Genomic DNA, 26,045 nt, shown 5'->3' on the forward strand with positions numbered 1-26,045 from the left:
ATGTGATCAAGCACATTTACAATCTAATCACAGTCAGGAGATCTGTTATATCACACAATCTAGAGCTCAGTGTGCTGTACATCACAGTTTGTTCATCTATTGTGTTGTCTTTGAATTGATGACTCCTGTTTTACTCCATTTACCGTTTAAATGTTGTGCTTTTAAATATTTAAATAATTATTTTCGGCTAAATACCCTAAACATAGTTACATACACTATGATTTAATTCGTATACAACTGTTTAAATAAATCATAAACACGCATCAAATATTAGCTAACATTATGAATGATTGTGCCCGGTGTGGGCGGGCTGTTCTGTACGCGTGGGTGTTACGAGTGGACCGGTGATTGGCTAACACTCCAATATCAAGCTTATCCTCCAGCGCCATTGGTTCTTTGTTTGGCTGTGGGCGGGGTTTCTCAGAAGAAGAGTCGTAGCGAATGTAAAACGCTCACGCTAGCGTCGACTTCACAGAGCGAGCGAGCTGCTGCCGACAGAATCTGAACGTTTGTCGAAGCGCTAAGCTGATTCGCGGTCGCTTCTGCAAAACTACACACTTTCTACTGAACACAGATGTATTTCGCGGTCATAATGGGTTGTTGATAGAGATATTTGTTGTGTTTTCGTGCCGTTGAGGCTCGTGACCGGATTTGCCCGTGGATTTATCAGCACACTCGGACGGAATCTATTTGTGTGATTTTTCAGCTCACAGACTTACAGTTATCAGACATCGGATGGATCGGAACAGTGAGGTGCGGGACTGCATGAATCTGTCTATCAGCTGCACGACCGGAACCTGTCTCGAGCTCCCGGTTCCGCTGGAGGAGACCGTGGACGGACTGAAGAGAAGACTGTCCCAAAAACTGCGAGTCCACAGAGACAGACTGATGCTGCTGCTGCGAGACACGTGAGTCACCTCATCACATCTCTGTAACGTTAGTACTTTAAAATCATAACGGGGTTAAATAAAATCCTGCTGTTGGATAAACTCATTTCATTTTTAAAGTCATATATTTGATCATGAATATGTTTTGCCAGGCGAGTTCTATTGTATTACAAGGCAATCATTAAATTCCTAAAGTACCTGTGTGTTCTTACAGATCTGGCTTTATGATATGTTCTTGGATTACTTCTAACAGTAATCCTGTACATGTTTCTGTTGAGAGTTTGACTGATCAGAGACTGTGGTGTGTGTATCTGACACAGATGTGTTCTCTGCTTAGTGCAGTGACAAAACTGTCTCCAGAATTCAATGTGATAAAAGTTTCCTAAAATCTAGTGGCCACTGGTAACGGTGTCCATCAGTGTCTGCGTGCCTGTGTCCATCAGTGTCTGCGTGCCTGTGTCCATCAGTGTCTGCGTGCCTGTGTCCATCAGTGTCTGCGTGCCTGTGTCCATCAGTGTCTGCGTGCCTGTGTCCATCAGTGTCTGCGTGCCTGTGTCCATCAGTGTCTGCGTGCCTGTACTCTGGTGTCCATCATTGACTGTTTGTTTTTACTGTGATGTCCATTACTAACTGTATGTCTGTAGTCTGATGTTCACCAGTGACTGTGTCTGTGATGTCCATCAGTGACTGTATGCCGGTGTCCGTCATTGACTGTTATGCCGGTGTCCATCAGTAATCACTTGTCTGTACTCTTATGTCCATCCATTGACTGTGTGTCTGTACTTTGGTGTCCTTCAGTGACCGTTTGTTTTACTGTGATGTCCATTACTAACTGTGTGTCTGTACTCTGGTGTCCATCAGTGACCTGTGTGTCTGTTCTTTGGTCTCCATTAGTGACAGTGTGTCTGTTCTCTGGTGTCCACAGAATCTCTGTTCTCTGGTGTCCACAAACACACTTACTGATCACACACACGTCTGTACTCTGGTTTCTATCAGTGATTGTGTGTCTGTACTTTGGTGTCCACCAGTGACTGTGTGTCTGTACTTTGGTGTCCTTCAGTGACCGTTTGTTTTACTGTGATGTCCATTACTAACTGTGTGTCTGTACTCTGGTCTCCATTAGTGTCAGCGTGTCTGTTCTCTGGTGTCCACAAACACACAATCACTGATAACACACACGTCTGTACTCTGGTTTCTATCAGCGATTGTGTGTCTGTACTCTGTTGTCCATCAGTGACCTGTGTGTTCGTACACTGCTGTCCATCAGTGGCCGTGTGTCTGTACTTTGGTGTCCACCAGTGACTGTGTCTGTGGTGTCCATCAGTGACTGTGTCTGTACTTTGGTGTCCATCAGTGACCTGTGTGTCTGTACTTTGGTGTCCTTCAGTGACCGTATGTCTGTACTTTGGTGTCCGTCAGTGACCGTGTGTCTGTTCTTTGGTGTCCGTCAGTGACCGTGTGTCTGTACTTTGGTGTCCGTCAGTGACCGTGTGTCTGTTCTTTGGTGTCCGTCAGTGACCGTGTGTCTGTACTTTGGTGTCCGTCAGTGACCGTGTGTCTGTACTTTGGTGTCCGTCAGTGACCGTGTGTCTGTACTTTGGTGTCCGTCAGTGACCGTGTGTCTGTTCTTTGGTGTCCGTCAGTGACCGTGTGTCTGTACTTTGGTGTCCGTCAGTGACCGTGTGTCTGTACTTTGGTGTCCGTCAGTGACCGTGTGTCTGTACTTTGGTGTCCGTCAGTGACCGTGTGTCTGTACTTTGGTGTCCGTCAGTGACCGTGTGTCTGTACTTTGGTGTCCGTCAGTGACCGTGTGTCTGTACTTTGGTGTCCACAAGTGACCGTGTGTCTGTACCCTGGTGTCCATCAGTGACCGTGTGTCTGTACTTTGGTGTCCATCAGTGACCGTGTGACTGTACTCTGGTGTCCATCAGTGACCGTGTGTCTGTACTCTGGTGTCCATCAGTGACCGTGTGTCTGTACTTTGGTGTCCATCAGTGACTGTGTGTCTGTACTTTGGTGTCTATCAGTGACCGTGTGTCTTTACGCTGGTGTCCATCAGTGACCGTGTGTCTCTGGTGTCCATCAGTGACCGTGTGTCTGTACTTTGGTGTCCATCAGTGACCATGTGACTGTACTCTGGTGTCCATCAGTGACCGTGTGTCTGTGGTGTCTATCAGTGACCGTGTGTCTGTGGTGTCCATCAGTGACTGTGTGTCTGTACTTTGGTGTCCATCAGTGACTTTGTGTCTGTACTCTGGTGTCTATCAGTGACCGTGTGTCTTTACGCTGGTGTCCATCAGTGACCGTGTGTCTGTTGTGTCCATCAGTGACCGTGTGTCTGTACTCTGGTGTCCATCAGTGACCGTGTGTCTGTACTTTGGTGTCCATCAGTGACCGTGTGACTGTACTCTGGTGTCCATCAGTGACCGTGTGTCTGTGGTGTCCATCAGTGACTGTGTGTCTGTACTTTGGTGTCCATCAGTGACTGTGTGTCTGTACTCTGGTGTCTATCAGTGACCGTGTGTCTTTACGCTGGTGTCCATCAGTGACCGTGTGTCTCTGGTGTCCATCAGTGACCGTGTGTCTGTACTTTGGTGTCCATCAGTGACCATGTGACTGTACTCTGGTGTCCATCAGTGACCGTGTGTCTGTGGTGTCTATCAGTGACCGTGTGTCTGTGGTGTCCATCAGTGACTGTGTGTCTGTACTTTGGTGTCCATCAGTGACTGTGTGTCTGTACTCTGGTGTCTATCAGTGACCGTGTGTCTTTACGCTGGTGTCCATCAGTGACCGTGTGTCTGTGGTGTCCATCAGTGACTGTGTGTCTGTACTCTGGTGTCCGTCAGTGACCGTGTGTCTGTACTCTGGTGTCCGTCAGTGACCGTGTGACTGTACTCTGGTGTCCGTCAGTGACCGTGTGTCTGTGGTGTCCATCAGTGACAGTGTGTCTGTACTCTGGTGTCCGTCAGTGACCGTGTGTCTGTGGTGTCCATCAGTGACTGTGTGTCTGTACTTTGGTGTCCATCAGTGACAGTGTGTCTGTACTCTGGTGTCCGTCAGTGACCGTGTGTCTGTGGTGTCCATCAGTGACTGTGTGTCTGTACTTTGGTGTCCATCAGTGACTGTGTGTCTGTTCTCTGGTGTCCATCAGTGTCTGTATGCTGGTGTCCATCAATTACTGTGTCTGTTCTCTGGTGTCCATTAGTGACTGTATGCCTGTGTCCATCAGTTACTGTGTCTGTTCTCTGGTGTCCATCAGTGACTGTGTGTCTGTACTCTGGTGTCTATCAGTGACCGTGTGTCTTTAAGCTGGTGTCCATCAGTGAATGAATGTGTGTAGTAAATTAAGAAACGGATGTTTTACAGGTTTTATCTGTCAAACTGTGAAAATATACTGTGGTATTATTATAGGCTTCTGAGAACAAAATAGTCAATTAATTCATTAGAGTTTACCAGTTTAGTTGCATGAAATCTTTAAAGCAGTTAGTAGCAAATAAACTAACAGAACCATGTATTTCACATTGCTTTTATCTGTGAAATAATCAGTATTGCATAAAATCATCTTGTGAGTGTTCATCATGCTGACAGATGATGTTTAGTGATTGTTGTATTTTGTCTGCAGGCGGTTGAGCTCCGGAAAACTGCAGGATTTTGGTGTCTGTGATGGAAGCAGGTTGACGTTGGTTCCCACAGTTGAAACCGGACTGATGGTATGTAACATATTGTGATTTTTTTTTTATAAATGAGAGAGAGTTTCATTTTTTTAGAGAATTTCTCTTCAAAATTGGCTGTATGTGAAGGGACATCTGTATGTTCAATGTGTCCCCCTGCAACTTCCTGTTTTAATAGGAAATGCATCAGCACTGCGTTGGTCAAGTGTCATTGTCTGTCTTTTCTCTTGAACTTCTCAATGCCCGTGTACGTCTGTTTGACATGTTGTTGTTATTTTGTATTTGTGTTTGCAGTCGCAGTCATGGCGGCCGGAGCAATCGGTCCTGCAGGCATTAGAGAGTCTAACAGATGCACAGGTAAAACACTCGCTGTGGTCGCCCCACTTCCTGCTTGCCCGGCATACGCTCATTCACTAGAACTCACACAATAGCTATTATGAGTTTGCATTTCCCACAAGCATCTGAATTTAACTAAAGTTATACACCCACACATATGCTGAAAGACACACACAACGTGATTAAACACACACACACAACAGCAACTTCACTATTCATGAATGTTGCATACTGTGTGATACTGTTTTACTGTCTATTTATGCAAATCACACGGTGTGTTAATCGTCCTTTAGCGTCACTCGTCCTTTAGCGTCACTCTCAATGAATTCAGTTTGTTTGAGTTTGTGTGCATACTAACTGTTGTGTAGCAACTTTTGTAAAAACTGTAATGTAGACTCTTTTCCGTCTCAGGGACACCCAGTGCACATCATGACCAAATTTAAAAATGCATTTTGAAATACAGAATTTCCTAAAAATGAACTATAAAAAATGCAGGATGTAACACCTTCATATGTGAAACCACACGGGCATATATGTGTGTGTATGTGTGCGTTGCCTGTCTGTGCGTCATTTTGGCATTGCTAAGCTGAGGTAAAGTCATTTCATTGTGTGTGTGTGTGTCTGTGTGTGTTTGTGAGTGTGTGTGTGTGTGTGGTTAGACGATAATGTCGATATGAAAAGATTTCCTAGAACTCGTGTAGGACCGAGCAGCCTCCCTCTCATCTAACACGTCACAAAACATTTCACTCCAGCATCGCAACAAATATAATGTTTTGCATAAGGGAACGAGACGTACAAAAAGGTAAATATGCAGTAAAATAATGTCACGATGCAGAAAATAATGGAAGGCACACTTGATTTTCTTTGTGCAAAATATTAGTTCTTTTGGTGTTGCACAGAAAAGCACGCTGCATGTTTTGGGGAGATTCACTTTAATAGGAAATTTTGTAAACTGCACTGTGATCGTATTTACCCCACTACATACAAACACTGCATGCAAAGAAGTGTAAATATGTGCAAAAGATGCCGTGACCTTTGGCATTCACCCAGACTGTGTGTTATAAGATGTGGTTTGTGATGCAGGTTATTTTTAACTTGGAGATCCTTCCATGATGCATATCAGTAGTGTGTGTGTCTTTGTGCGTGCATGTGTGTGTTTGTTGCATTGAACTTTTGAATGTTTCTGTGCGCCTGTTTTTTTGCATGCAGGTTTAGTCCTTTAATGTACCGCTTCATACCCTTTGCCTTGTGTGCTGTGTTTGGATGGCGTGTTTGTCTGCGTGGGTGACTGGCAGCTTCAGGAAGTTTGCGTTTGTCAACGGCGGTGAGAGAGTGTTACGCTTCGTTTCTCTGATGGTTCGTAAATGCGCTGTAGCACTCAGGACAACATAACCACAGGTGTAGTGTTCAGGTTTGTTGTGTATGTTAATATTCATTGTGAGAGCATACATGCCTTAGTGTCCAAATGCTTTGCAAGAATTGCAAACACAATCTTAAGTAAAAATAAAATTTTGACACTTTTATGTGACACCCTGCCTTGATTCCTTTTGTCCCGTAAGACAAGAATGCTGTTGTGGGCACAGTAAGAGTTTTTCTTCATTATGTCGTCTTGTCCTTTTATAATGGAGGATGCATTGTCAAGTGCTCCTTGCATTCTGTCAATTGCAAAAAATAACTTTCTTACTTGTTTTTTTTGTCTTGTTTTCAGTAGAAATAAAAATATTGTGCCTTAAAACAAGCAAAAAATGTGCCAATGGGGTTAGAAATTTGTTTGCTTGTTTTAAGCACAAATTCACTCAAATTGTATATTTGTTTTAGGTAATTTTGCTTATCAAGAAAATACATCTTAAATTAAGAATTTTTAGATATTTGTACTGAAAACAAGACAAAAATAATAAGTAAGAAAGTAATTTTTTTTAGGGTATTTACTTAAAATGATCTTTATTTATGTCTGGTTTTTAATTCATTGGGTTAGTCTGCCAATGTGAGACCAAATATAAGATGAACTATCCATACTGAGAGGTTTCATCTGTGCGGTGGGTTTGTTTATCCAATCCAGTTTATTTGTCTCTCTTCTGGACATCTCTGCCTTTTTCATTCAGCGTCATTGGAAATCATTTGCTCTTAATAGCGTTGTGCAGTCAGATAGACCTGAGGGGCCGTGGGGTCAATAGAGAGTCTGCTGTCAGATGGATTTTAAAGAAGAAGAAAAATGCTCTCCAAGTGCACATCATCTCCCTGAAGAGCGGTCGGTCATATCTGTTGTTGTTTATTATACTAAACAGCCAAGTAAAGTTGATGTCCATTAATAATCTCTGCTGAGGAATAATGTGTCATGCAAGCCAATCAAACAGGAAATGACATCAGTCGAACAGGAAAGTAATTTCAGAGTTTGAGCAATGAAAGATTACAACAACAAACTTTTTTTTTAATAGTAATGTTCACTGATTCTCATGAGAGAGAAAAGTAAATGGGGTCTGATTGTGAGTTGAGTGTAGCAGACAGTGAAGAGATGGAGGTGTTATTAATTAAAATCACATCAACAGCCATTTGCATCGTGATTTTTCCTGCCATTCATGTGTTTGTCTTTGTGAGTAAAGTGCTTGAAATCGTGCCTCGCCTGTTCCCGACAATGCTGGAGAGAGCCTGAGGATTGACTCAGGCTGTTATCATTCCTTTCATCAATCACATCACAGGAATGACTTCATTCCCATCGTATGGATTTACAGGAATGTTCAGACTAGGAATGCAGTGATTCATTTTTTTCATGCTACGTCTCGTTTTTTTAATTCTTTAAAGACTCCAAGAATCTTTTCGAAGAATCTCTCTGGTCCCGTGTGATGTTTTGTAATCCACTTTGATCCAGACTTAAGCCCCTTTCACACAGAGATTATGGAAATTACATGGAAAATACTTCCGGGATTTGTCCGAGACGACTGTTAGATTTTTGGTTCATTCACACTGCCAGTGAATTTCCAGAATCTGTGCGTGGATTCACACAAATACTGTAAAGATACCGTAAAGACACGTGGCATATTTAAAGTCCTGCACTGGGTAGATTTTTTCCACAGCGTCTGAGGTTTGCTAATTATCTGCGATTGCTCTCTCGAGAAAACACGGGCTGTATGGGCTGATGAACAGGGCCGTCGCTGATGGGGTGAAAGGTGGTGACAAGTATAGGGACCCCCACTGCCCAAAGGGCCCCACAAAATCCAGAAGTTAAAATATATTTGCACCCACACTGCAAAAATGATTTTCAAGAAAAAAATTCTTAGTATTTTTTTTTTTTTTTCAGTATCGAAAAATTCTTATATTAAGATGAGCAAAACGACCCAAGAAAATAAGGCTAGTTTTTAGACCAAAATATCAAATTTAAGTGATTTTTTTTTTTTGCATAAATCAAACAAAAACATCTGCCAATGGGGTAAGCAAAAAAATCTTGAACATTTTTCTAAAACACAAAATTCATGAAAAATTCAAGAAAAATTTGCTTACCCCATTGGCAGATTTTTTTTGCTTGTTTTTATGCACAAAATCACTTCAATTTGATATTGTTGGTCTGAAAACTACACTTATTTTCTTGAGCATCTTAATTTAAGAATTTGTAGATTTTTTTACTGAAAACAAGACAAAAATACTAAGAAAATTATTTTTTGCCGTGCATTATGTTAATAATAAGTAGTATTTATTAGTTATAAGATTTTAATGAAAACCCCAGAAAAATGCCATTGTTTCCTATTTTTAGAGTTGTTTTGAATAACACATTGGAAAAGGGGACATGCATGTCACAATCATTAAAGTCCTGCCTGCTGTTTGTGTTATTTAAAGAAATTATGAGTAGCCTACTATAACACACTTTCCTTGAATGGATATATTAAATAATACATTATACATAACCATGATATCTTCATCCAAGTAATTTAAGATTGAGTTGTATGCACGCGTACGTCATTGTTTCATCCTCTTGTTCACACAGCATGTGTTCTGTAAATGTTACTAGGTCCTCTTTACGTGTTTGTTTTGTGCCAATTTGACAGAAATGTCCTGGGACCAAAGTGTTGTGTGAATGAGGTTATATAGTGAACAATCTCATTGGATATGTATTTCTCCCATGTTTTGGCTTAAGTGTATATTTGTTTATTATTTATAGGCATTAGTGTTATCCTAGTATGAAATTCACTTATTTTTCCTTCTCTGATGACGTGATAAGGACAGATGAACATTTGATCACATGGAAAGTGTTTCATTTCATTTATGCATTTGGCAGACGATTTTATATAAAGCGACTTACAAGGTATATAATTTTTATCAGTATGTGTGTTCAAACCCATGACCTTTTGCGCTGCTAACGCATTGCTCTACCTCTATTCATGAGCACTAGTGTAGTGTTTCAGATAAACGATCAAAGTCTTTTAAACACATGGTTAGTTGCATGTTTCTTATTTTGCCTTTGTCATTGTTTGTACCGTCAGAACAGACTTGCGACTCATTTTTTGGTCACGACCCATCAGTAGGCATATATTGCACCAGCCTACAAATTCTGAGAATTATGAATGCGCTGGAGGAGATCTTGTGATGAGTATAACCAATGAATCTCATAGCGAATCTGACTCGTGATCAGTTAGTCAGTCGTGCAGCGCAGTCATACATGCATGTTGGGTCGTCATTTACTCATTCACAAGTTTCAGGCTTCCCCTGCTAACACACTCATTGGCTCTGACAGTATGAACTGACTGTTGTATCAGACTTTTCTTAAAGCAGAGACATCTTCATGGTAGTTTGTGGCTTTGGGTGATGCATGTAAAGGGATTTGCTCTCTCAGAATGACGTTAAAGGCCCTATATGTAATTTTGGGTGATAAAGTTTGACATACAAAAGCTGTCGCAGCTTGATGACTCTGAAGGAGCGTGGAGTCAAATCAGTCTTATGGTCCATGCCATGGATGATGTAATTAATTCAATTTTAATAACCATTATGTCATAAGTTAAGCCAACAGAATGGAGGGGCGTGCTAGACGCAACAATGCTACTTCTGCATGTGGCACTGCATAGGTTGATCGGTATATGACATTTGCAAAAGCGACTTAATAGTACTGGTTTGGGATCTGACCCGTGATACAATGATGTCATATGCAGTTTAGCCTGCGCAGCCCCACATGAAGTAGATAACACAACTATGGTTTCTAAAGTCAGACCGTGGGTTCACACCAGCCACCACTTTTGAGGTGTCAAAATCTAGTTTGCCGCTCAAACATTTTGAATGCATTCACGCTTCAGAGGCGAAATCCACTTCTTGTGGGGGGGCAAGTGCTATGCGGTTGTCTGTTTGCAAGATGGCTGATGTTGATTGTGCATTTATCAAGAGAGTTACCGGTTTGTATTTGGTAACCTTACTATAGGGGGAAAATAAACAGCACGGGTCGATAAATGTCACGTGAAATGTGTATTACAACTTACCAGGTTGCCCGATGTCCTCACTAACACTCTTCCAAGCGAGGTACTTTTTATTCCTGTATTTATAGAAGTAAGAACTTGTGTTGTATAGCTCCAGGTGACTGCTCACGGACAATATCAAGCGTTCCTTCATGTTGAATGAGTGACTCCGAGCCGGGCTGTCGCCACTGCAGCAAGCAGGCTCCTGATTGGTTAACGCGGCATGAAAATTCACCAAAGTTCAAATTTTTTAACTCTGGCGTCAGCCGCAAATTTGCGTCAAACGCAAAATGCACAAAAAGTACCATTTAAGCGTACCGTGGTAGACACTCAATTCGCGCCATTTGCGCGAACTAGAAGCATGAATAAGGCGGAATCGCGTCTATCACGCTGCGCGAAACTAGCCTGGTGCAACCAGACTCTCGTACATTCATTTCATTTGTACAGAGAGTCTGGCCACGCTCCATTGCAAAGCGTTACTTTGTTGAAGTTTAAAACTATTGGATCTGCCCAGAGTCACTCTGAATCTGCCATAACCAATTGCTAACGTTTGGTCGTGACGTATGTCACTCAGTCTGGCGCACGACCCCAACGTCTGCGTTCTTAGCCACTGTTCGCTGATTGGACCTGCAGATTTTTGCCGGAGAAAACGAAACTCAACACAGCAATTCCAGACGTTGTTTTGAAGCGAAATGAAAATTAAGCCGAAGAACGTAGGAGGGCGGAGCCAGGCTAGCGCGAAACGCCTCATTCCAGACACGCGTCAATGCGTCTTCACATTGACTGAACATTGAAATCACTCGAGCTTGCCGCCTCTACCGCGGCCGGTGTGAACGCAGCAAGAGAGATAGCATGTTCATTAACATCTCTCCGTCATCTCTCATTTCCAGATTAGTGATTTTCTGTCGGGGCGCTCGCCGCTGACCCTCACCCTGCGTGTGGGTGATCATATGATGTTTGTGCAGCTGCAGTTGTCTGCACAGCAGACAGTGCCGTCCGTCTCCAGGGGTCCTACAGGCACCAACCAGACCCCTAAAGGGATGGGCACTAATGAATCCTTCAGAGGGTTGAGTTCTCCCCAGCGGGACCGGGAAGTCCTTAAGACCACCCCTTCACCTCCCTGCAGCCAAAGTGTTCATAGCCCCACCCCTGCAACACCCCGCCTTCAGGTAAGGTGAACTCCAGCTGATCTGCTGTAACGTATAAATGTAATGCACTGATTTCTGTGAATGATTGTATGATTTGTGTGTTTTAGGCTGAGAGCAGCGTTCAAAACTCCAGACAGCAACACAAACCAGGTGCTTTTATCGAGAGTCTCGTGAACCACGCGCCCGGGGTTTTCTCAGGAACGTTCTCGGGTAACGTTTCACCTCCGACGTCGTGAGAATTCAAGCACACGGCTGCATGTTGTTTTTAATCTCACCTTTGCCCTCTGCGTCACAGGTACTTTACATCCCAGCTGTCAGGACTGCAGTGGCCATCCTCGCCGTGACATCACCACAATCCTTCAGATCTTGAACGACCTCTTGAGTGCCACGCGTCACTATCAGGGCTCCCCTCCGACCCTGGCGCACCTCAGCTGCCGGACACCCTGCCCTCCGGCATCGCCCCGTTCACCCACACCTACCTCAGAGAAACAGCAGCAGAGCGGGCAGCTGCGCAGACCCTCCAGTGAGTTTTTTCTATGAGATTTTTATTTTGCTGAATTAAGGAAGAGAAATTTATATCATGTCTCATGTCTGCTGTGATTCATTCACTGATGTTTGGTCATTTGTCACATTCAGCAAAAGTCACATTGTTACACCCTTTGACTTTGGTAAAATCACACAGCACACATGTGCTCCTGTAGGTTATTGCTCTCATTTGGTCTGAATGAGACGTGAGGTCTGTGAGATCAGAGCTGTGGGTTTTATTTCGGCAGGTCTCAACCTTATTAGTGAAGATTAACCTGCTACTGCTCACACGCACCCACACACACACGTGTGCTCTTATCTGCACGTCTTTGTAAAATAGGGTGCATTTATTATTCAGTTTGGTCATACTCATGCAAACTCGGGCCCTCAGGGGTCTCCCGGAGACATGCTGTTCTGACGTGTGTGTGTGTGTGTGTGTGTGTGTGTGTGTGTGTGTAGTGGAAAACATGCTGATGAGGCATCAATGATTCATGAGCAACTCACAGTGTGTGTGGAAAGATCAGACCTCCCATAATGACTGAAGATAGATCGCAATAAAACCATTAAAAAATCTCTGCCTCATATTGTAGGACAAATGATATTTTGGTATATAAGTCTAGTTTTTAATTATTGTCATTATTTAATTAAACTAAGTACTTATTTTCATTACTGATTTCATTACTCATACGGCACAAAAAGATATTGTCAAATGTAATTTTAAATATATTTCAAAGTATACAAAAATGGCCAAAAATATACTTTATAAAATTAACTTTACTGTTAATAAAATGTATATTTAGCATATATTTAAAATATATTTTAGCCAGAAAAAAATATTTTTTTTTTGCTGTATGGATTGTAAAATTTCTTATATGATGCTTCCCCTGAAATACATGTTGACAAAATAAGTGATTCTGGACCACAAAAAGGGTCATTTTGTTGTTTTATATTGATATATAATTGATATACATTGATGTATGGTTTTTATAAGATAGGACAAAATTTGGCCGAGATACAATTATTTGAAAATCTGGAAATTGTGGCTGCAAAAAATTTAAATATTAAGGAAATCACCTTTTAAAGTTGTCCAAATCAAGCCATTAGCAACTGCATCCACTCACAAAAATAACGTTTTGATATATTCACGGTAGGTAATTTACTAAATATATTCATGAAACATGATCTTTACTTAATGATTTTTGGCATACAAGAAAAATCGATAATTTAGACCCATAAAATGTATTGTTGGCAATTACTACAAATATACTCGTGCAACTTAAAGCGGAAGTCCACCCAAAACAACATTTTGCTCCAACAATATATTTCATCACATATATGTAGTTGATTGTGCTGCCATCAAATGTACTAACTCCATTTTAAAAAATTAAAGCTTTTAACTGCTACAGTAACGGTGATTTGACGCGGAAGAAAAATGTACGACTACATAATTCTGAACGTTCTAAAAGGGGGCGGGTCTTGATGCAAGATGATTGACAGTAGATGCTATCGTTTTTTGATTGACAGCTGCACAGGATGAGCTTGCTTTGCACGTGTTCTTCATAACAACATAATAACTTTCTACGTAGCATGTTTACCGTAGTTACACAAAACAAGCAAAAACTAAGCCAAATGATGTTTTGGATATACAGTATTTACCATTTTACATTACCTGAGTCCACGGAAAAACTGGGCTGAAAACAGTACTCGAAATCTTCCTGACGAAAGTGCTGGCTGCATATTCAAATTTTTGAGTAATGATGTAAACAATAAAAACTCCCATTGGCCTGAATTTGTTGTCCTTACATCCACATACTGCACAGGTTCTTTTATCATCTTTTATTGAGGGTTTTGGTGATTTCCCCTTCAGAGATGGTAAAAGCGGAGTTACTCTTAGTTTGGGTTCGTCTGCCGGCTCACTTCAAGTTGACTCGAGTTGATCTGTGAGCTGGTTTAGCGGTAAAAGAAGTTATTAGGCTTGTTCAACTTCAAGCAGCACCGCAAGAATCGACAGCCGGATGACGTCAAAGTACCGCGAGAGCGATTCGCGAAATCATACAGAGGAGTTTACTTTTAAATGGCTCTCGTTTACTTTTAAATATATAATTAAAGGAATATTCCAATTTCATAGACAAATCCAGATAATTTACTCACCCCCATGTCATCCAAGATGTTTATGTCTTTCTTTAAAAATTTAGTATTTTAAGGATTTTTCTCCATATTGTGGACTTTTAGTGGATTGCTATATAAGACCCTTATGCCTCGATTGGGATGGTTTAGAGCCTTTTGAAGCTGCACTGAAACTGTAAACTGTTGAGGTCCACTAAAGTCCACTATATAAAGAAAAATCCTGAAATGTTTTCCTGAAAAAAAATATTTTCTTTTCAACTGAAGAAAGAGGGACATAAACATCTTGGATGACATGGGGGTGAGTAAATTATAAAGTGGATTCCTTAAAGCTTTATTTACTACTAAATGTATTCAGAAATCTGTCTCATTACTGTTAGTGAATAAACAGTGAAGTCATAATTGTAAACTAATTTTATATTTGTATATTTATATTTGATCATTTAGAAATGTTGGTACAAAATTTTTGTTGTTTGCTGCCTATAATCAAATGGCAGTAGTGAGAATATAAAGCGTATCATCAGACCGAATCAAAAGTGAGGGTTATGTATCTGTCATATCGGACTAAAATATGATTTGGATATGTTTACATAAAACTCTGACAAAGTAAAACTTTTATTGTTTCAGCTGAATGCTTGCGGCAGACGGAGAATAAAGCCACGCGCTGCAAAGTGGAGCAGCTTCAACTGTTACTGCAGCAGAGACGCCTGCGACGGAAGGCAAGGAGAGACCCACGCGGGCCGTACCGCTGGCCGACCGACCGCAAGGCCGCACGTCGTCATAGCAACAGCAGCCTGTCCAGCGACGGTTCCCTTGACTTGGGCTTCGAGGAGCCCGTCTGGAAACCAGAGGTGCAGACGGACATGAATGCCGAGTTTGTCGTGGCCTGAGCGGCGAAGGTGAAAAACGAGGAGCTACGGAAACCATGCGGCATTTCCTGGCCGATGAGATGAAGGGCTGTCAGTCATCTGCAGACGAATCGGTGAATCGCTGGGACGGTGTTGTGTTCGGACGTTCAGAATCATTCACAGCTGTTACTAAATGCAGTATGTAGCATTATCACATCAGGTTCATGTTTTGCACAGATCGTTTCTCTCGTGAGCATTAAATATTTTTGATACTCGGTTTGGAGGACATCACACTGACAGTCAATTATTTGGTTGATCAACAGACAAACAGAGTTCTTGAGGAAATCTCACAAACGTCCAGCTCATTTATATCACTCATTTTTTGGAAATGTATAAAAGTAAATGAAGCAGATTTGTTGTAAAGAGATTTAAAGAAGCACACAAATTGACTTGAAAATCTCTCTGGTGTAATGCACCTGGATTTGACTTTATTACTTGTTTGGTGTCATTTTATTGTCATAAAAATACAAGAAAATTATTCATATTCTGACAATTAAAGCTTCATTTTGTTTTGAAAAATATTTCTTATTTCTTTCAGTGGATTTTGGGGTAAAATATGAGCGAGGCGTTTACTGAAAGTTTTACACATGTAATTTTTGCATATACAGTTTTGCATATTTTATTGATATTTAAAGGGACGGTTAACCCAAAAAATATAAATATTTCTTTGTTCTGCTGAACACAAAGGAGGATATTTTGAGGATATGTTTGTAACCAAACCATTTTTGAGCAGCGTTGAACTCCATAGTAGTATTTTTTTTATGGAAGTAAATGGTGCTTCTGTTTCTTGCGTCATTACAAATACCTTCCTTTGTGTTCAACGGTAATTTATTGGGGTTTGTAACAACATGAGCGTGAATCAATGATGACAGAATTAAAATTTTTGTGTGAACCATCCCTTTAGGACAAATGAAACCGAGATTCCCTCTGCATTATGTGCTGTGTGATTGATTTATAAAGTCACTTTTGAAATGTGTCCACATTTATTCTGCCGAGACAGAAACCCGGACCACCACGAGAGGCTTTCTTTAGCCGGTTGTGATCTCAGACTGTGTTATAACCTATTACTTGATCCTTCTGATGTCCAGTGTGGACGGCGATCGGCACCCTGGACTCACTGTGTTTCTACAGTGGCCTTATCTCTCTTAAAAGACTAGAAATGCAAACCGTTTGGATCAAGGAGTCCAAACTGCATCTGAGCATTTGTTTCCTGTTTCCTTTTTGAACATTACTGTTTTTTACAGACATGACACGCTTGACATTCTTGTTATCACTGTAATTGACATATTCATGTATAAGCTGTTTAAACCCACTCACTCGTTCACAAATTTCTTGTCGTTCACTAGCTGTAGAAAGTGAGCGGGCATCACTGTAGTCGCCACTGGTTGCTTTCTGATGGAAATGTGGAATTACAAAATCACAACTTTCTGAAAATCCATTACGTGAAGTTTTTTTTTTTTAAACCTTTGCTCCTTCATTTCGAATCGACAGCAAAGACATTGTTGATGGTTTGCCTGTGGTAATGATGTTTGATGGTCTCGTCCTGTCTTTATTTCCTCATAGGTTTACATCATTGGAGTATTTAAATAAGAGAGTAAAGAAGAGTTCAGATGCAAAACCCTTTAAACATTTTAAATTTGCCTTTTTTTCAGGCTCTTATGTTAGGCTCAGTAATTTTACTTAAAGGCGAATGAAATGGTTATTAGTAAGTAACTGAAATTGTTACAAGAGTCACTTTAGTCATTTCATGAGTATTTAACAAATTTAACTGTGTTTCGCAGCAAAACCCTCTAAGTGCTTTTTGGTAAAAATCTTCACTTCTATAAAAGTATATTTAGTAAACCTCCTTTATCTGACATACATCGTTTTTTGTGCCCTTAGAGGACTATATTTCATGAACGCATAATACATGCCGAGAGCATTCTGTCAATATCATTATATCATTTTCGACGGATGAGGCGTTTAGCGGCTTTTGCATCTGAGCTCTTCAAATAAAGCTTGAATCTTTCTGTTCATGAGACTTTTATAATTTGTCACCTTTTAGACCCTTAACTTATTTCTGCATTTGTGCTGTGTTTGTAAAGACGGTCACATGGTTAGCAGATGAGTTGTGATGTCATTATTTCCTATTGTGTCATCTGTAACGCTGGTTTAAGATCTATGTAGCACATTTATTAAACTGTACTGGTTCATTTTTAAAACTGTGAAAGATGCTTTGTGTTTGCTTGTTTTTTTTTCTTGTATTCTGTGTTTTGTCAAAAAATAAGTACAATTTGTTTTTAATAAGCAATAATTTGTATCCTTTTATCAGTTAATAAATTAAATATTGTGAGTTTTGTGTTGAGAGTTTTTCTTTATGATTTTCTTATAAGCTGTGACTATTGTCAATGCTGTCATATACAGTCTTCCATTCCCTCTCTCTCCCTCTCTTTCCCAACTTCACTGTGATTTTCCAAACAGAGACGTTGATATCAGTCATAGGTCTGTCTGTCAGTGAATGCTTTGGTGTCTTTGGGTTCTTCAGTCAGGCTAGGTGTTTTGTTGTGTAGGGATAAAATAAAGTCCAGGAAACTGATACAGTTCACTTAAAAAACACAAATCAGTCATTTTATGGGGTGGTTTCCTGCACAAGGTTTAGATGAATTCAGGTCTTAGTTATTTGAGGACATTTAAGTAGTTTTTACAAACAAGCCTTACAAAAAACAATACTGGTGTGCATCTTGAAACTGCATTTGTGTCGATTTCTCCAATACTGTATTGTATCCACCTTATTTTTGACGTAAATGTGGGCGCCCCATCTTTGAGCTCCTTTGTGTAAGACTTCCGTTGAGCCACTAAAGCTAATGGTAGCTGTATTGCGAGGGACACGAGTTTTCCCATAATCCACGCACAAGAGCTGAATGTGTATGTGGTGCACCCATGATCTGTACAGGGAGTGCAGAATTATTAGGCAAGTTGTATTTTTGAGGATTACTTTTGTTATTGTACAACTACAGTGCTCCTGGCCAACTCAAAATGCTAACAAACCCCCAAACCTGAACATTTAAGTAGTAAAAGTGAAATTTTGGCTTTATTAAGAGAATATTTCTATGTACATCATTATTAGGCAACTATTAGTGTGCAGAATTATTAGGCAACTAAATGAAAAACAAAGATTTTACCATCTCACTTTGTTTTTTTTCAACTGTCAAAGCGAGAACAACAAACAAACTCTACATTCACAAAAATAATTAATAAAACAACAAAAAATAAAAAAATACATAGACTCAGTGACCAATATAGCCACCCTTCTTTTCGATAACAGTCACAAGCCTTCCATTCACGGATTCAGTTAGTTTCTTGATCTGGTCTGAACCAACATTTTGTGCAGACGCAACCACAGCCTCCCAGACACTGTTCAGAGAGGTGTACGGTTTACTTTCACTGTAAATGTCCTGCTTAAAAAGGGACCAAAAGGTCCCAACAGGGTTCAAGCCAGATGAAGAAGGGGTCCCTGGCATTAGTTTTTCATCTCTAAGGCCTTTACTGGCCAGCCATGCAGTGGAGTGCTTGTGGTGTATGTGATGGAGCGTTGTCTTGCAGAATGATCAGTCTTCTTGGAGGATGCAGACTTTTTCCTGTGCCACTGCTTGAAGAAAGTGTCTTCTACATTACAGGCAGGCAGGCACAGACAAGTATTATTAAACATGAGCTTGTTGGACCTTTTTGGGTTGAAAATGGAAATAAAAAACAACTCTCAGACCTACTGCCAATTTTTAGAAGAATTTTTCTTCAAGCAGTGGCACAGGAAAAAATCTGCATCCCTCAACAAGACTTTTTTTATGCAAGACAACGCTTCAGCACATGCATCAAAGTGCTCAACTGAGTGGCTGGCCAGCAAAGGCCCCAAAGGTGAAAAACCAATGACATGGCCCCTTCTTCACCTGACTTAAACCCTATTGAGACCTTTTGATCCCTTCTTAAACAGGACATTTACAGTGAAGGTAAACAGTACACCTCTCTGAACAGTGTCTGGGAGGCTGTGGTTGCGTCTGCACAAAACGTTGGCCCAGACCAGATCAAGAAACCGACCGAATCCGCGAATGGAAGGCTTGTGACTGTTCCGGAAAGAAGGGTGGCTGTGTTGGTCACTGAGTCTTTGAATGTTTGTATTTTTTGTTGTTTTATTTTTATTTTTTTGTAAATGTAGAGTTTGTTTATTATTCTCACTTTAACAGTTGAAAAAAACAAGTGAGATGGTGGAATCTTTGTTTTTCATTTGGTTGCCTAGTAGTTCTGCACACTGGTGGTTGCCTAGTAATGATGTACATGGAGGTGTTCTCTTAAGAGGGCCGGGATTTCACTTTTGCTACTTGGGTGTTCAGGTTTGAGGGTTTGTTGGCATTTTGAGTTGACCAAGAGCAATGTAGTTGTACAATAACAAAAGTAATCCTCAAAAATACAACTTGCCTAATAATTCTGCACTCCCTGTATTCACACATCCATCCAGTAAAACTTTTCATAGAAACTGCCAGTAAACAATAAATACAATAATTATTCAAAAACAACTAATGCTGATAAAATATGCTGATTTAACTGGTTTATTTATTCTGCTATTATATATTATTACAAAAACCTGATTACAGTACAGAATATATATGACAAATAAACTGCTTATTAGTTAATGTTTATAATAGTGCTTCATGTGTTTGCGTGTACTTTTGTTATGTTTTAAATGAAAAGGCAATGTAATAATATTTTCATAAAACGAAAACAATACTGAATACAATAGTTTACCGTATTTTCCAGACTATAAGTCGCACCGGAGTATATGTCGCATCAGTCAAAAATGCATTTTGAAGAGGAAAAAATCTATATAAGTCGCACTGGACTATACGTTGCGTTTATTTGGAAAATTATTTCTCAAAATCCAAAACAAAGAACAGCCATTTAATCTGGAAAGGCAGGTTGTTTAAATAAACGATATCATAGAACAGCAGGCTGAATAGGTGTCCTTACATGTTAAAGTAACATAACCCGTTATTTACACGATACACAATAGCATACAGAACATACCTGAGAGGCTGAATAGGCTAACAAGACAAGCCAAATCAAGTTCAAAAAGATCCCGACGTCATTATGCATCACTGAATCCATTGAATTACATGAATAGAGGAGCAGCATAGAGCGGACCTTCGCGGCTGTAGACGGTAATGGTTTCTCTTGGTTCATATGAAATAATTTTAGTCGCACCTGAACTTAAGTTCCAGGACCTGCCAAACTATAAAAAAGTGCGACTTATAGTCCGCAAAATACGGTAATATGTTTATTACGGCTATTGAAACGGACGTCTTGCACAAAGAAGGGAAATACGTCACATCTCTTACTTCCGCGTTTGAAAATAAGGTGGATACCACGTCAACTAATTTTACGAGGCTGTATCTTTGCCAAACTTATGCATGTACTTATGGTACATGTGATGGCAGTCAGGAACAGAGGGTGCACAGTTTCATTGAAGCACCACCTAGTTGTCAGACGAATGTTTTACATTCCTATAACTTTGGCTGCGGTCAACGTATTTTCAAGCAACTTGCTTCCTTGGAGTTTAGAATCGTTGCCGAGTCCAACAATGCCAGGTTACGCCTTACGCTTAGTCCTGCGCATGCAGCAAAATAGGACTTAAAAAACACGCGTGAATATCTCCACAACTCAAAACCACCGTAGGATAAACAATGCATTAGCTTCTGAACAAAAAACTGTATTGGCGTTATGTTAGTATTTCCGTCAGAAATTTCCAAAAATTGCAAAAAACAAAAGTTACATTAAGTTTTTGTGTTTTTGAGACATAAATGGTTATAACTCCGCAACGAAATGTGATTTGATAGGCTGATGTATGAGCAGAGGCCATACAAAAAATGGTATGCCTGCCTGCACCATTAGTTGGCATTATAATTGAACAAAACCTTTGACATCAAGCATGCCCTATGGTCATAAAACTGTTTCTTCGCTAAACTAAAGTGTTTAGTCACAAAAGTAGCTTGATCATGACCTGAGGTTGCATGCACGATTTTATCATAGTGCTACCTAGTGGTTTTGAGATAGAACATGTTTGCTAAAAACTACTGCAGCTTTACAACGTGGATTACTCCTTTCATGGCGTGGAGTATAATCATTGGTCAATGCTAATTCAATACCTAGCAACCAATGAGAATATCAAACCATTTAGCAAGAGCTTTTCTCTGCATTAGAACATCGTAGAGACATGGGGTGGGGTTCTTTTGACTCATTAAACTTGTAACATTTTGTGTCTCAACATTTGCCACAGCAAGCAGCACCCACATTTTTCCTTCAGAGATCTAGTGTTTCAAGTTACTCAATAAGAGGGGGACAACTGCAGTGGGCAAGATCATAGATTATTTTATTTTGATTACTTTTGCATTTTTTTATCTGAAATCATCAGATAGATCAAAGTTTCCTTAGGTCTTTAAACTGATCATCCAAACTCAACTTTACTTCATGTGCACTTTTTGGCTTGACCCGGTATTGCTGCTTGCAGCTATATTTATATATTTTTTGGTTTTAGTCATTTGGTACTCATTGTCATGGATGTTAAAGGCCATAACAATATCATATTTTCTGTAAATAGCTGATGGATTCTGATGTGTGCGACCCTGTCTGTAAAAACCCATTTCTTTGTGTGATTTACTGTTTTCTATAAAGTCATCCTACACAATGTAAAGAACATTCTGTGAAAATATAACCTTGATATCTTTAATATTGGTCATATGTGAAATCAAACCTTGGTAATATCAGATTGTGAGCCTTGATTTTACAGACAGTCCTGTCTTACACAACATGTTCATTGTTAATAATGTTGATCGTTTACTGATTTATTCACTGTTAAAATGATGTCTTTGAAGTCTGATATTAAATGGCTGCATCTTTTTGTAAGTTGTGATTGTCTTTCACGCAATGCTCAACTTCCTGTGCTGATGACGCTATTAGAGAAGAGGAAGTGAAGAAGAAGAGGAAGAAACACAATCATTTCCTGTCTGCCTGTCAGCATTTGCACGTGAGAGATTCTCTCAACCGTCTGCTGTGGGAGTTTTGTCATGTTGAATGAATGCATGTGAGCTCAGTCATGTGACCATCAGCATCATGTTGTAAATGAAGGCTGATATAAGAATCACATACACAATGCATCACTTGAACATTGATTTTCTCCATATGCATCAACTCTTCTCTATTATGAATTGCTTGTTTCAGACTTTTTAAGCCATGTGATGCGCGTCATGCGATTTCTTTTTTGTGTTTTGTAATTTAAGGGGCACCTGATGTTGTCCATCAGATGAAATCTGTGTGTTTGTAGTCTGTATTTAAGAGGACATGAGCACCCTGTTATTTATCACACATGAGAGAGCTTCAGAGCACTCTCAGACATAACCCTTGACCTCTGACCCTAGACACATTGACTGCAGCTGTTGTCTAGGGCAGGAATAATTAAACAGACAAACTTGGTCAGATATAAAATAATAAGGTTTTGTGTGTGTGTGTGTTAATGCTATTAGGCCTATTTATCCTTGTTGTGTATTCGTTGTGTAGACACAGACAGCTAACCTCATACACTTAAGACATGATTCACAATAGCCAATATACACAGTTTTAGTATTTTGATTTGAATTTTTGGACATTTTAGATTATTTATATTATTATTTAATCCCATAAGGGCAGAAAACGCGCGGAAAATGTATCACTATTTCTATTTGAAATAGCGACGTATTTTCAACTGACTGACTTATGAAAATGAATCATGTTTTTTGTAGTAAAAGTGTAGTAGCCTTGTGTCTGATGTATTGATTACTATTAGCAGAACCATGATTTTACTACAGTACAGTTACCATGGTGCTTTGGTTTTAACCATGGTAAATTTTTGTAAGGGCGTGCATGGAAAAAAGAGTGTGACGCACCGCGCGAATACACAAAATAATGTATTTGTGCAGATGTTTGCAGACGGACACACAACATAAGATGCTTTAAACGTGTCAAGCTTGTGTTGAATTTGTGTAAATATTCTTGCTTTCTTTGCATGTAAGAGATGATAAGCAGTCCGCTTACCAGATATTGATTTAAAGTTGCAATGAAATTAAAATAAAAAACTTTAATTTGTTTAAGAATATTGTGTTGTTGTTTTTTTACAAATGATTTCATTATTTTTTTTTTAAATTCATGTGTCCTCATAATCTTTAATCAAAAATGCAAATCTCCTCCCCTCCTTGAAACGATCTTTCTTTACTTCTGGTCATATGGTATGGCAGGTGGGTGGGGTCCAGGAAAAGATTGCAGCGATTAACAACATGACTTCAAATGATCCAATCAGTTCTCTATGGACACATTCAAGTCCAGCCCTGCCTTATTTCATTTCAGAAGCTGTTTTCACACGGATATACGTCACCACCGGGAAAATAAGACAATCGCTACTTCCATTTAATGGTGACTTTAAGTGTAAATGAAGTGATGATGTGTATAAGAAAAATACATGTTGTATGTAACCAGTCTGAATACCATAGCAGCCACCCAAAGCATCCTAACAACCAGCCTAAATATCAAAAGTCACACACACACACACACACACACACACACACACTCACACACTCACACACTCACACACACACACACACACACACACACACACACACACACACACACACACACACACACACACACACACACACACACACACACACTGACCCACATAAAACAAAGAGCCACAAACAGTCACAGGAAGAGTCACAGGTGTATGTGAGACAAAACATTTTACAGCTGCTATGTGTTTATATATGCGGATCTTGATTCAGGCTGGTTGCTAGGATGATTTGGGTGGTTGCTATGGTATTTAGGGTGGTTGCTAGGATTTTAGCTGGTTGCTAGAATAATTTTGGGTGGTAGCTATGGTATTTAGGCGGGTCGCTAGGATTCAGGCTGGTTGCTAGGATGATTTGGGTGGTTGCTAGGGCATTCAGACTGGTTGCTAGGATTCGGGCTGGTTGCTAGAATGATTAGGTGGTTGCTATGTTATTTAGCCTGCTTGCTATGATGATTTGGGTGGTTGCTATGACATTTAGACTAGTTGCTAGGATTCGGGCTGCTTGCTAGAATAATTGTGGGTGGTTGCTATGGTATTTAGGCTGGTTGATAGGATTCAGGCTGGTTGCTAGGATGATTTGGGTGGTTGCTATAGCATTCAAACTGGTTGCTAGAATGATTTGGGTGGTTGCTAAGGAATTCAGGCCAGTTGCTAGGATTTAAGCTGGTTGCTAGGATGATTTGGGTGGTTGCCTTGGTATTCTGATGGTTTCGAAGAGTGTGGTAGCACATTAGAGACTTTCCAAAATATTTTATGCTAGTCATTTTTTATTTATTGCATTTTTTGAAATGTGCTTTTATGATTTTGACTGTGTCATATGTATCATTTACAGGTTTTTTCGATTGCTAAACGCCAGTGGGCACAACTGGAGTCACATGTGCAAAACTCTAACTACAGTCTGCACAGCAGCGGTTCATGTGGACCAAACTCTAGTTGGTTTTTCATTGGTTAAACACAGTTTTCAAAACTTTACACACTTATCCCATGACTTTAAACACAACCTGCACAACACTGTGGATTTACAGCACTTTGTTCAAATGCTAACACACTGCTGTCAAAACTGTGAACCACACATTCAAAACACAATTGATTTCAGCCTTGTGCCTTTCAAACACTGCTGATTGCAATTTTATATAAATATAAATTCCAATTTCATATATATATATATAAAAATATTACTTTTTATATAAATATGATAGGTAGAGCTCAGAAAGACAAGTTTTGGAAATGGAACAAGGAAGACGGGTTTGTGGAGGGAGAAGGGTGGCAGGTAGTGGCCTGATGCTAGAGAGAGGCAGCATTAGCCCCTCATTTATTTGTTTGAATTACAATATGTACTTTTAGTTTCTACTTTTTTTCTCATTACTGTAATTCCATAAATTACTACAGACTATTGAAGCAAACTGCTAATTTTTAATTTACCTTAAAGAATTGTTCTGTTCAATAAGTCATGTGATAAATCAATCAATAAATAAATAATTATTTGAAGAAAACATTACTTTGTATGAAGTCACTGAAATTGTTCAATCTGTAAAGATAAAAAGTTAGTATTTTGTGTATTGGTGTTTGATGTTAGTGTTTTTCCTCTCAGTGTGTTGTGAGTGACAGTGTGTGTTATCTCATTGAGGGTTGTGTTTAGTGTTTGGCTGCACTGAACTGTTTTGAGTCATGTGTTAAGAGTTGTGTTGCTTGAAGTGAGTTTTGCAGGTGTTATGCACAGTTTAGCTCAGGTGACTTTTGGTATTGCAGACTGTAGTTAGAGTTTTGCACATGTAGCTCCAGTTGTGCCCACTGTTGTTTAGCAATGGAAAAAAACTGTAATAATGGCAGGTGAAGCTTTATAAACATCTCAGTCTGCTTCTGACCCTTGACCCCAGTTTGATGGTCACATTCAAATGCATTCAAACACCATCAGTATTATTGGCTCAACTCCCTGGCCTCTAACCTTTGACATTTCCCAATATTTGACTGTTAACCCTTGGACTCTGAATATGCTGATGCTGAGCAGACATAAAAAATGACCCATTATTAAAATGGTTCATCTGATTGTAAAATTAGAAAAGAGACTTGATTGATGAAGCAATGATCTGAGAGATATGCTTTCCACAGCGATTGACTTTTCAAAATGAACCTGAAATATCACACTGCGAGTGACTATAAGTGATTCCTTCTTGTGTTTCAGGATAATTCTGTTTATAAAGATGGATTAGTGTTTTCATTGTTATTACTGTGATTGAAACAAACCTATACCCCTTAGTATTAAACTTCAGTGGGTACCTTCTAACTTCCTAACAGACATGAATGATCCTCAAAACACATATATGATTGTGAATGGAAAAATCCCAGAATATCATAGACACAATATTGTCTAAAGATGATGTTATTGGAAAT

The 26,045-nt window shown here is 39.8% G+C and overlaps 1 protein-coding gene across 1 annotated transcript; it reads left to right on the top strand.

Moving 5' to 3' along the window:
- Positions 1 to 398: 398 nt before the first annotated feature.
- Positions 399 to 17,363, top strand: LOC129441521 (midnolin-A). Its single transcript, XM_055201193.2, has 7 exons — positions 399 to 908; positions 4,510 to 4,597; positions 4,853 to 4,915; positions 11,217 to 11,495; positions 11,582 to 11,684; positions 11,770 to 11,997; positions 14,751 to 17,363. Exons 1-7 carry the CDS (start codon positions 736 to 738, stop codon positions 15,011 to 15,013), a joined length of 1,197 nt encoding a protein of 398 aa, XP_055057168.2. The 5' UTR covers positions 399 to 735; the 3' UTR covers positions 15,014 to 17,363.
- The last annotated feature ends 8,682 nt before the right edge of the window (positions 17,364 to 26,045 follow it).

Source organism: Misgurnus anguillicaudatus, chromosome 2 (genome assembly GCF_027580225.2).
Source record: "Misgurnus anguillicaudatus chromosome 2, ASM2758022v2, whole genome shotgun sequence".
Lineage (NCBI taxonomy): Eukaryota > Metazoa > Chordata > Actinopteri > Cypriniformes > Cobitidae > Misgurnus > Misgurnus anguillicaudatus.

What these genes read in the sequence shown, in the direction of transcription:
- LOC129441521 (XM_055201193.2), top strand. Translation starts at nt 736, where the DNA reads ATGGATCGGAACAGTGAGGTGCGGGACTGCATGAATCTGTCTATCAGC. An exon ending in ATGCTGCTGCTGCGAGACAC is followed by an intron (nt 909 to 4,509) that starts GTGAGTCACCTC and finishes TTTTGTCTGCAG; the next exon opens with GCGGTTGAGCTCCGGAAAAC. An exon ending in CTGCAACACCCCGCCTTCAG is followed by an intron (nt 11,496 to 11,581) that starts GTAAGGTGAACT and finishes TGTGTGTTTTAG; the next exon opens with GCTGAGAGCAGCGTTCAAAA.